Source organism: Oncorhynchus mykiss, chromosome 11 (genome assembly GCF_057628025.1).
Source record: "Oncorhynchus mykiss isolate SJ-2025 chromosome 11, ASM5762802v1, whole genome shotgun sequence".
NCBI classification, from domain to species: domain Eukaryota; kingdom Metazoa; phylum Chordata; class Actinopteri; order Salmoniformes; family Salmonidae; genus Oncorhynchus; species Oncorhynchus mykiss.
This window is the reverse complement of record NC_143032.1, coordinates 52,049,648-52,062,080: the sequence shown is the minus strand read 5'-3', so window position 1 is coordinate 52,062,080 and position 12,433 is coordinate 52,049,648. Positions and strand designations below refer to the sequence as shown.

At 44.4% G+C, this 12,433-nt stretch overlaps 1 protein-coding gene across 2 annotated transcripts in view; it reads right to left on the bottom strand.

Moving 5' to 3' along the window:
- LOC110535851 (neurogenic locus notch homolog protein 1) overlaps window positions 1-12,433 on the bottom strand; it is a 48,964-nt gene that overhangs the window by 20,589 nt on the left and 15,942 nt on the right. For both annotated transcript variants that reach the window (XM_021621178.3, XM_021621179.3), the window contains exons 3-7: window positions 8,699-8,961; window positions 8,126-8,464; window positions 1,285-1,407; window positions 783-1,016; window positions 355-510 (exon numbers count right to left, since the gene is read on the bottom strand). In XM_021621178.3, coding sequence (XP_021476853.3) covers window positions 355-510; window positions 783-1,016; window positions 1,285-1,407; window positions 8,126-8,464; window positions 8,699-8,961 — 1,115 coding nt within the window. The remainder of the gene's footprint in view (window positions 1-354; window positions 511-782; window positions 1,017-1,284; window positions 1,408-8,125; window positions 8,465-8,698; window positions 8,962-12,433) is intronic.

Here is a 12,433-nt window from a genome sequence, read left to right as displayed (position 1 = left end):
CAGATGTTAATGCGAGTGTAGCGAAATGCTTGTGCTTCTAGTTCCGACCGTTCATCAATATCTAACAAGTAATCTAACAGTTTCACAACAACTACCTAATACACACAAATGTAAATAGATGGTATAAGATACAGTATATACATATGAGATGAGTGATGTAAGATATACGTAAACATTATTAAAGTAGCATTTTTTTTTAAGTGACTACAGATCCATGTATTAACATGGCCAGTGATTTGAGTCAGTGTGTAGGCAGCAGCCTCTCTGCGTTAGTGATGGCTGTTTAACAGTCTGATGGCCTTGAGATGGAAGCTGTTTAGGAAAAGCATCCGTCACTGGCCTGAGTCTACTTACCCAGCGAGCACTCGTCAACATCCTGGTCACAGGCGGCGCCAAAGTAGCCCAGGGGACAGGTGCAGATGGCCTTGCCGTTGACGGGGTTGGTGTCACAGTTGGAGCCTTTCTGACAGGGGTTACTGATACAGGCGTCATCCAGGTGACACAGCAGACCTGGCACGGCACAAGAACAACGGGAGACGCTGATTGGTTTAGTCGTTGCAGTTATTTACTTCGTTAAAAGTTATTTATGTAGCTGTTGCTTTTCAACCATGTAGTGACTATCTGTGCTGTCGGCACTGGACGAGGAAACGCTACCTATTCAGTATCACTAGTGACCACAAGAGATTTTGCATTAAGTTGTAGATATACAAGTGTGCAAAGCTCAGGGTCAGATAAATGGAAAATATATGAGAAATGAAGAAGACCAAAGTCCATCGGCTCACCTGTGCGACCATGGGGACACTCGCAGAAGAAGGACGCCACACGGTCGTGGCAGACGGCCCCCTGATAGCAGGCGGCATTGGCGCAGTCGTCAATATTCTCCCCACAGTCATCGCCCGTCCACCCGTTGACACACACACACTGGTAGGCACCGTAGATGTTGTGGCACGTTCCACCGTTCTGGCACGCGTTGGGCATCAGTTGGCACTCGTCAACGTCCTCTGTACAGAACTGGCCTACAGGGGAGAACATGGGGTAAATGCACTTATCAACAAGCCACAGTGCACACACACAAGTCAAAAGAGTCAAAGAGAGACAAAGATGAGTACTAGTCATAAGAGTCAAAAGAAAGGAGGCTTCCATTATAGAGATTGGAGTAGGGTAAAAGTTACACCATAATCACTGATGCAAGGTCAGATATGTTTTTATTAGCCCAATGGTCTTGGTTAGGATTGAGGGTTAGTAATCTGATCCTAGATCAGGGGGGGGGGTCTGTATAGTTACCTGTGAATTCAGGTTTGCATTGGCAGTTATAGGTGTTAACTCCGTCCACACAGGTTCCTCCATTCTGACACTCGTGTCTTGGACAGTCATCAATGTTGGTGTCACAGTTCTGACCTGAGAAGCCTAGAGAGCACAGGACATTATGTTAAGTACACACATATTACACACTGTAGTTTTTAAATAAGTCCCATCTCAACAGGAGGGGTCATGTTACATTTCCTTGGCTTCAAGTTCCTTGGTGTCCTCATCACTAAGAACCTATCATGGTCCAAACATACCAACACAGTCACGAAGAGGACCCAACAACTCCTCTCATGAGGGTGAAAAGATTTGGCATGGGCCCTCAGATCCTCAAAACGTTCTATAGGTGCACCATTGAGAGCATCTTGACTGGTTGCATCACCGCTCGGTACGGAAACTGCTCGGCCTAGCAAGGCACTACAGAGGGTAGTATGTACAGCCCAGAACATCACTGGGGCCAGGAAAGCCCTAAAAATTGTCAAAGACTCCAGCTACCCAAGTCATAGACCGTTCTCTCTGCTACCGCACGTCAAGCAGTACCCGGAGCACCAAGTCTGGGACCAAAGGGTTCTTTAACAGCTTCTACCCCCAAGCCATAAGACTGCTGAACAGTTAATCAAATGGCTACCCGGACTATTTAAATTGACCCCCTTATTTTATTCTTATTTTTTGCTCGATGTACACTCACTGGACTCTTACCACACACACACACAAAGACACACACACACGGACACACGCATATTGACGCCACACACACACACATTCCTTTGGAATTGCCTGGATTTCCGCATAAATTGGTCATCAAATTTGATGTGATCTTCATCTAAGTCACAACAATAGACAAACACAGTGTGCTTAAACTAATGACACACAAATTATTGTATTTTTCTTGTGTATATTGAATACATCATTTAAACATTCACAGTGTAGGTTGGAAAAAGTATGTGAACCCCTAGGCTAATGACTTCTCCAAAACCTAATTGGAGTCAGGAGTCAGCTAACCTGGTGTTCAATCAATGAGACGAGATTGGAGATGTTGGTTAGAGCTGCCCTGCCCCATAAAAAACACTCACAAAATTTGAGTTTGCTCTTCACAAGAAGCATTGCCTGATGTGAACCATGCCTCGACCAAAAGAGATCTCAGAAGACTTAAGATTAAGAATTGTTGACTTGCATGCTGGAAAGGGTTACAAAAGTATCTCTAAAAGGTTTGATGTTCATCAGTCCACGGTAAGACAAACTGTCTATAAATGGAGAAAGTTCAGCGCTGTTGCTACTCTCCCTAGGAGTGGCCGTCCTGCAAAGATGACTGCAAGAGCACAGAGCAGAATGCTCAATGAGGTTAAGAAGAATCTTAAAGTGTCAGCTGAAGACTTACAGAAATCTCTGGAACATGCTAACATGTCTGTTGATGAGTCTACAATACATAAAACACTAAACCAGAATGGTGTTCATGGGAGGACACCATGGAAGAAGCCACTGTTGTCCAAAAAAAACATTGCTGCACATCTGAAGTTTGCAAAAGTGCACCTGGATGTTACACAGCACTACTGTCAAAATATTATGTAGACAGATGAAACTAAAGTTGAGTTGTTTGGAAGGAACTCACAATACTATGTGTGGAGATAAAAAGGCACAGCACACCAACATCAAAACCTCATCCCAACTGTAAACTATGGTGGAGGGAGGGAGCATCATGGTTTGGGGCTGCTTTGCTGCCTCAGGGTCTGGACAGCTTGCTATCATCAACGGAAATTCCCAAGTTTATCAAGACATTTTGCAAGAGAATGTAAGGCTATCTGTCCGCCAACTGAAGCTCAACAGAAATTGGGTGATGCAACAGGACAACGACCCAAAACACAGAAGTAAATCAACAACAGAATGGCTCCAACAGAAAAAAAATACGCCTTCTGGAGTGGCCTGACCTCAACCCGAATGAGATGCTGTGGCCTGACCTCAACCCGAATGAGATGCTGTGGCATGACCTCAATCCGAATGAGATGCTGTGGCATGACCTCAATCCGAATGAGATGCTGTGGCATGACCTCAATCCGAATGAGATGCTGTGGCATGACCTCAATCCGATTGGGATGCTGTGGCATGACCTCAATCCGATTGGGATGCTGTGGCATGACCTCAAGAGCGCAGTTCACACCAGACACCCCAAGAATATTACTGAACTGAAACAGTTTTGTAAAGAGGAGTAGTCCAAAATTGTGCAGGTCTGATCCGCAACTACAGAAAACATTTGGTTGATGTTACTGCTGCCAAAGGAGGGTCAACTAGTTATTAAATCCAAGGGTTCACATACTTTTTCCACTCTGCACTGTGAATGTTTACACATTGTGTCAATAAAGACATGAAAATGTAGAATTGTCCGTGTGATATTAGTTTAAGCAGACCGTGTTTGTCTATTGTTGTGACCTAGATGAAGATCAGATCAAATGCTATGACCAATTTATGCAGAAATCCAGGTCATTCCAAAGGGTTCACCTACTTTTTCTTGCCACTGTATCTAAATTACCTCGACTAACCCATACCCCTGCACATTGACTCGGTGCTATTATATTGTATTATTATTTTTCCTTTAGTTCATTTAGCAAATTTTTCGTACTTAAAAAAAAAACACTGTTAGTACACTCGTTAATAAGTATTTCATGGTAAGGTGTTGTATGGTAATACCTGTTGTATTCGGCGCATGTGACAAATACAATTTGATTTGATATCAAGGAAGCGTATTGTATATCTGAATATATTTGTCCCTTTGCATCCCTCTCTCACACAGCCCTGTCAAAATTGCTTCGTTTCAAAATTGCCTGGTTGGTTCCTTTCAAAACAAGGGGAAACTCCTTTACAGTTGCAGCAGTCAACGGCCTCCTTTTTCAGAGGGGAATGAATGGCAGCGGTGGCAACCCTCCTTTGGTCTGTGTCAGTCAGAACAAACAGCCAGCCAGACCACAGCTTCCCTTCATATAACAGAAACCATCGTGCTCTGGCATTACACAACACACCACCACAGTATTGTCTGGCACCCTGGCTGCATAAGAAAAGAAGAGGGACATTTAGGAGGTTATGCTGCCAATTCCACGTAGGTAGAATCTGAGCACCATTGGATTGTTGACAATTCTAGTACTTCTCTTGATTCACAATTATTTCTCTTTGGCAGTGGCGTTTCGGTGAGAGCCATGTTTCACGGCCAAAACAGTGTTAGAGGCACAAAGAAAGTGACGTGGTGCTTACTGGGAGCTCAGTGGAAGTCTAGCTCAGCCTGGCTTAGGAGCAGGGCAGGGTGGAAGTGGTGACCTGTGGGGAGTAGGGAGAGGATGCCCAGTCGCGGTAAACCTGTCTACAGGACTAGCAGGCTCTGTTCCGAGGGTGTTATCATTCAGCCATTTCCTCACGATAAGGCTCAATGCTATCCTGCTCCCCTCTGTTCACACAACACACACATAATGCACTGTGGAGCCACTACACACAGCTCACTAGGGCTGGGCGATTTAACAAATCAATTAGATTATTTTTTTTTGCGCGATATTCCCGAATGCCTGTATCGCAAAAGAAATATGTTTTATGGGCGTTTATGTCCACTTGCTCTCCTGTTGTCTTTTTGGTCTTGTCTCCTTCGCTCCTTCTGTACCCTGTGCAATGACTGTAGGCTGTGTGCACCTTCCTATTTACACACGCACACCAAGCCCCTACGCCTGCCACTCAACACAACAAAGGTGACAACTTCTTCCTCTCTGGCAAGCAGATTCAACTCGCTATTTGCATTTGAGGTTTGGTTCAACAGAATGGGACATTTGGACACTGAAACACATTGAGACATTATTTTACTGTAATAGAGGAGACGTTAACCCTTCTGGCGACACCTTTTTGTGTTTCAACTCTTCAAACTGCGCGCAGAGCAGACACTACTAAAACAGGATAATCAATGAACGTGGATTCTGGAAAATGGATCCTCAGTTTGTTGCGTGCGGCATTGCGGTACCACGTATCGCTAGCAGTATTTTAGCCAAGGACTGTTACACTAGCTGTCTAGTCTGTGTTTTATAAATGTGCAATAAGCCTAAAACACAATTACATAAGGAATTTGCAACCCATTCCTATTCTGAGAAATAAGATAGGCCACTTGATTTCAACATCATAACAAAGTGGACAGGCTAGCATGCTGTTCAAACAGCTGGAGATGGACAGAAGGGTGTGTTCCTAACAATTTAACTGTTCTACCTTTGCCAATAGATCCAAGTTGGCTAAACTTGAAATATAAAGATTAGCTGGCTAGTCACTAGCATGTGGGCTTGTACTTGAGAGAGAGTTTATGAGACCTGTGTTCATCTTCTATAATATCCATTATAAGAAGTTGGTCCTTATTAGTGAATGTGCATTAAGCTTCTGGTTCTGGTTCTGGTTAAATTGGTAACAAAAAGGGCATTTTCATAGACAGACTTGAAAGCCAGATCGGTGATTATAGCAAAAAAGACTGTTAAACTATTTTGATAAAATAACACTTGACAAAGCTTATTTAGAGAAAACATTTATCGTGAATCTATGGTAAGTTTAAAAATAAAATAAAGATATGATTTTTAGGCCATATCGCCCTACAGCGCTCTCTCTCTCACTCTCACACACACACACACACACACACACACACACACACACACACACACACACACACACACACACACACACACACACACACACACACACACACACACACACACACACACACACACACACACACACACACACACACACACACACACACACACACACACACACACACACACACACACACACACACACGGAGAGCACTGTGGAGCCACTACACACAGCTTCCTCCACAAGTCATCCTGACCAGCCACTAGACAACAGTACCGCTAGTTCATTTCACAGCTGTTTTAGATGTTTGACTTAAGAGGATAGACTGGTGGACAAAACACTTAAGCAGCCCCTAAGTGGAAATGGATTCTACAACTTGAAAGTTCATACTGGGTCAAATCCTAACTTAAAATATAAAATATCACACATGGCCTGATTGTTAATGGCCGAATTGTTAATAATTCTGGACAAAATCTTCAGCTTAACGACTAAAACTTAATGTACAGTGCCTTCAGAAAGTATCCTGGACTTATTCCAAATTGTGTTGTGTTACAACCTGAATTCAAAATGTATTAAATATATCTGTTTTCTCACCCATCTACACACAATACATGACTATGTGAAAACATGTTGAAAATTAAATACAGAAATATCTCATTTGCACAAGTATTCACACCCCTGAGTCAATACTTTGTAGAAGCACCTTAGGCAGCGATTACAGCTGTGAGTCTTTCTGGGTAAGTCTTTCCACATCTGGATTGTGCAACATCTGCCCATTATTCTTTTCAACATCCTCAAGCTCTGTCAAATTGGTTGTTGATCATCGCTAGACAACTAGTTTCAGGTCTTGCCATAGATTTTCAAGTAGATATAAGTCAAGAGAAAAGAAGAAACCCACACACTGCTCTTGCTAGTATCACTGTTCTTTAATTATCTTTACGTATCGGCCTCAAGGCCTTCCTCAAGCTCTGACGAAGGCCTTGAGGTCGATACGTAAAGCTAATTAAAGAACAGTGATACAAGCAAGAGCAGCGTGTGGTATCTTCTTTTTTCTCATCTTATTTAACTGTTACCATGCACCTGCAACAAAGATAGCTCAGATGTGCGAGTGCCTTTTGAATTTTGTCAAAACTATAACTCGGCCACTCAGGAACATTCACTGTCTTCTTGGTAAGCAACTCCAGTGTAGATTTGGTCTGTGTTTTAGGTTATTGTCCTGCTGAAAGGTGAATTCATCTCCCAGGATCTGGTGGAAAGCAGACTGAACCAGGTTTTCCTCTAGGATTTTTCCTGTGCTCCATTCAGTTTCTTTTTTATTCTGAAAAACTCCCCAGTCCTTAACGATTACAAGCAAACACATAACATGATGCAGCCACCACTATGCTTGAAAATATGGAGAGTGCTACTCAGTAATGTGTTGTATTGTATTTGCCCCAAACATAACACTGTATTCAGGACAAAAAGTAAATTGTTTTGCCACATGTTTTGCAGCATTACTTTAGTGCTTTATTGAAAACAGGATGCTTGTTTTGGTATATTTTTGATTCTGTACAGGCTTCCTTCTTTTAACTCTGTCGTTTAGGTTAGTACTGTGGAGTAACTACAATGTTGTCAATCCATCCTTAGTTTTCTCCAATCAGAGCCATTCAACTCTGTAACTGTTTTAAAGTCACCATTGGTGAAATCCCTAGGCGGTTTCCTTCCTCTCCGGCAACTGTGTTAGGAGGGACAACTGCATCTTTGTAGTGACTGGGTATATTTATACACCATCCAAAATGTAATTAATAACTTCACCATGCTCAAAGTGGTATTCAATGTCTGTTTTTTTATTTGTACCCATCTACCAATAGGTGCCCTTCTTTGTGAGGCATTGGAAAACCTCCCTGGTCTTTGTGGTTCAATGTGTGGGGTAGCCATTCAAAAATCATGTTAAATACTATTATTGCACACAGAGTGAGTCCATGCAACTTATTATGTGACTTGAACGTATTTAGGCTTGCCATAACAAAGGGATTGAATACTTATTGACTAAAAAAAACGTCAGCTTTTCATTTTTAATTCAACGTAAATCCACTTTGACAGTGACCAAAAATCGCAATTTAATCCATTTTAAATTCAGGCTGTAAAATAATATTTTGAAAAGGGGTATAAATACTTTCTGAAGTAAATGTAGGCTTGGGCCCATAGGGGATCAGATGGGACAACATTAACAGAGCAGTACCTGGTACACAGGAGCATTCGTAGGTGGTGTCTCCCTTCTGGACGCAGGTGGCCCCGTTGTGGCAGGGGGAGGGGTTGCACGGTAGGTAGCGGGTATCGCAGTGCTTGCCCGTATACTCCTGGGGACACTGGCAGCGGTAGGTGCCCACCTCGTTCACACACACGCCTCCATTCTTGCAGGGTGAGGGGTTTTGGGCACACTCATTGACGTCCTGCTTGCAGGTCTGGCCATAGAAGAAGGGGGTGCAGGAGCAGATGTAGTGGGACTCGAAGGGGGTGCACTGCCCGCCGTTGGCACAGGGGTTAGAGGCACAGGGGTCTGCCTGCTGGCACTGCTTACCTGAAAGAGACAGACACACATCTTGTAAATGAAATCAGGATTTTGATCTTTATTTACATACGTAGCAGCACCTTGTTTCTTTTCATGTGCTACAATTAGTTGTAACCATGGTCAGTTTGAATATTTGAAAGAACATAAGACCGGTTAGTAATGTTATTTATTACTACTAGACTGTGCAGCTTTTCCCTCCAGTATTCCGACTATAGTGTGAGTAGTAAATATGACCGTGTTTACCAGACCAGCCAGGAGGACATCTACACTTGTACTCTTTGAGGTTGACCAGGTCGCAAGTGCCACCGTTCCGGCAGGGTAAACTGAGACAGGCGTTGTCGATGGGCGTCAGACATAGGCGGTCCGTGAAGCCTGGCCGGCAGAAACACGTGAATTCCACTGAATTCCCACGGGGCACCATGCGACACGAGCCGCCATTTTTACATGAAGAGTAGGTGCAGGGGTCCTGATGCTGACACCTGTTCCCCACGTATCCATCCCGACATCTGGAAAGAGAGAGAGAGAGAGAGAGAGAGAGAGAGAGGCGGGTTGAGTCAGAAAGATAATAATAAGCACTAAGGGTTGAGGAAAAGTTGTATTCAACAGGTGTGGACTGGCGACAAAAGCCACTGCACTAAATGTGTTTGTTTTTTAAGTTAACGAGTCAAGCATGTGTGTGGCCAGTACAATGCAACCTGTCCTTGTCTTGTTTTAATAGACGGACGATATGGGAACACAGCAAGAGTGAAAGCAAACACCTACTAGTTGTCATCCACTTTCTTACTTCCACCTCTGATGTTTTCAGAGGTCAGTGCAAACAAGGAGAGGAAGCCACCGAGATGTTCCCATTGTGTGCTCATCAATATAGACCTTCAGCAGCCTGGGAAACAGGCTCAGCCTGACACTAACTAAGTAACTAACTAGCCCCTGCTCTCAGTGAAAGACGCTCTGAGGGTTCAGTTCTCTCTGTCCTGCCCACTGTTTTAACTACACGGCAACGCAGCCATGAGAAACTATGCAGCTAAACACCACATTTTCCTTGTCACTGTTGTCCTTTCAGACAACGTGTTTAAGGCCATAAAACCCTGACTGCAGGATATGGGGGGCAAGGGGGTGGGACAGGGGGCATCATCCACCCCTGTGATGTTTCTCACAGGTCCTCTTAGAGTCATAAAGTGGCCCCCAGCAAACGGTTCCCAGAGATAATGAGAGAAGTGAAATTCCACAGTGTGCCATCACAGCAGCAAGATTTGTGACCTGTTGCCACAAGAAAACGGGCAACCAGGGAAGAACAAACACCATTGTAAACACAACCAATATTTATGTTTATTTATTTCCCCTTTTGTACTATTTGCACACTGGTTACAACACTGTACATAACCATAATATACAATTTGAAATGTCTATTCTTTTCAAACTTTTGTGAGTGTAATGTTTACTGTTCCTTTCTGATTGTTTATTTGACTTTTGTTTCTTATCTATTTAACTTGCTTTGGGAATGTAAACATAGGTTTCCTACGCCAATCGAGCCCTTCGAATCGAAATTGAATTGAATTGAGAGGGAACGAGAGAAGGAGAGAGGAAGAGAGCGGGGGTCGGCAGGAATGGATTTGCACATTTACTATTACAATGACAGGGCTTGGAGAGTCCCCCGAGGCAACACAAGGTCAACTCCCAACAAAGAGCCACATACACACACACACACACACACACACACACACACACACACACACACACACACACACACACACACACACACACACACACACACACACACACACACACACACACACACACACACACACACAGAGAGAGGTGGTCAGGGTCCGTGGAAAGAGATAACCCACCACTCTGTCTAGGACCTCACTGCTACCAAATGCTCCCATTTGTCATCCAAGGGGTTTCTGTACTGTTTTCCACATGTTTGGATGGTGAGGGTTGTTGGTCATTGTGGATAGACTGACTCCATTCATCAACACTACACAACAACATTGAGCTGAACTCTGATGAGCTGACTGAATTCTTGTACATAATCCAGTCTCATTTTTGACAAAGGTAGCCCCATGGCCCACATCAACAGCTCTTAGCAAGAAATATGCTCCACTCCACTCCTTTTTTTTCCAGCGCTCATTCATTCAAAGGACAAGGCCGTGTCTATGCCCGTCTTTGAACTCAGAGCTAACATTATGGAGAGTTCAAAGCAGTGTTCCTCCACCTCAATGCCCTGTATTCTTCTACTGTATAGAGTCTTTCTCTCTCTCGCTCTCTGACAGCCAGAGACAAGGGATATAGAGAGATAGCAAACTCTAGAGCCACACAGACACTTTTGGTATCAGTTATCCTCCTAGTGAAACGTTCGCTAATTCATTGTCAATTCCCCCAAGGCAAAACATAAAGAAACATTTAACACAAAAAACATCGGGATTGGTCTGAAGCCGAAAGGAAATTCACATGAAAGACAATACAGAGCCCCCAAAAAGCTGATTCCTTTCCATTGGAGGCTGATGTTGTTTTCGTTCTCCAGTTGCCACTAGTATTGTATTCATTTACATCGTTAATAGTTGTTGATTATAGCTACTGTGTCTCATTCTGGGGGATTCCATAATGTAACAATGTCTCAGCAACCTTTAAATACTGTTAAAAGTTCTGTCACTCCAAAATACTATCACATAGTTGTCTATAAGTCTATTACTATTGGCCCTAAGGGGGCTAACTAAATCACCTCCCCAAACATTCCCAGGGGGCCGTTGGTTGTGTGAGCAGGGCTGGGGGCCCGGGGCCAAGCAGAGGCCCCCTGTGGGGACAGACGTGTGTTTAGACAGGGTCTCTCTCTCACGGGATTAGGGTGGCCAGGGAAAGAAAACATCACATGCTAGGCTGGGCACTAGCTACACAAACATGAAGGGCCTGATGGCATGTCATGCTGCTTTAATGCTAGGCTAGGCTACCTCTGGTTTCCAATCACTGGGAAATACTAGAGAATCATCCATCTTGGGTTACAGGGAGCATGCTTGTCAGGATGTTTTTTTCTAGAGAGATATAGAGTAAGAAGGAGGAGAAAAGGCCATTTACCAAAATCCCAACATTGCCATATGCTATTTGAGGACTATTCTAAATCTAAACATGATCAAATGTATTTTCCTGTGGTGAGAAGAACACATGTTCAGTTCATCCTTGTTCTCCAGAGTTTCACTACAAGCCCTTCAATTGTTCAGATCATTCGCTATCTTTTTTAATTATGACAGAGATGTAGAAGCATTCTGCCAGCTAGCATTCATAGCAATGCAGTTCTGAAATAGTGGGGGTCTATAAGCCAACCCAGGTCTCCCAGAGAGGGACACAGAGCAGACATAGCGGGAGCCTGGTGCTGGGGTCGTGAGGCGGGGCATGCGTCACACTCTGAGCCATCGTTCCCAAAAGGCTGCAGCGACGGAGCAGGTGCGCATGTAAATGAGGGGACGGCAGCTGCTGCCTGGCCAGCGCCCCCCCCCCCCCCCCCCCCCCCCTTCAGCAGTGGAGGGGGTTGGATGAGTGGCTCCATTGTTTCTCCTACCCATTCAGATCTAACCACAGGCAGGCCAGGCCGGGAGCCTCCAAGCTGAGAGTGTTCATTCAGCTGGTAAACCTTCTCCTCTCTGTTCCTTCTCTGTCCACAAACAAGTTTTTCCTCTTTCTCCATCGGGCTCATCCCTGGCCTCTCTCTCTCTCTCTCTCTCTCTCCATCGGGCTCATCCCTGGCCTCTCTCTCTCTCTCTCTCCTTAAGGCTCATCCCTGGCCTCTCTCTCTCTCCATCGGGCTCATCCCTGGCCTCTCTCTCTCTCCATCGGGCTCATCCCTGGCCTCTCTCTCTCTCTCTCCATCAGGCTCATCCCTGGCCTCTCTCTCTCTCCATCAGGCTCATCCCTGGCCTCTCTCTCTCTCTCTCTCTCCATCAGGCTCATCCCTGGCCTCTCTCTCTCTCTCTCCATCAGGCTCAT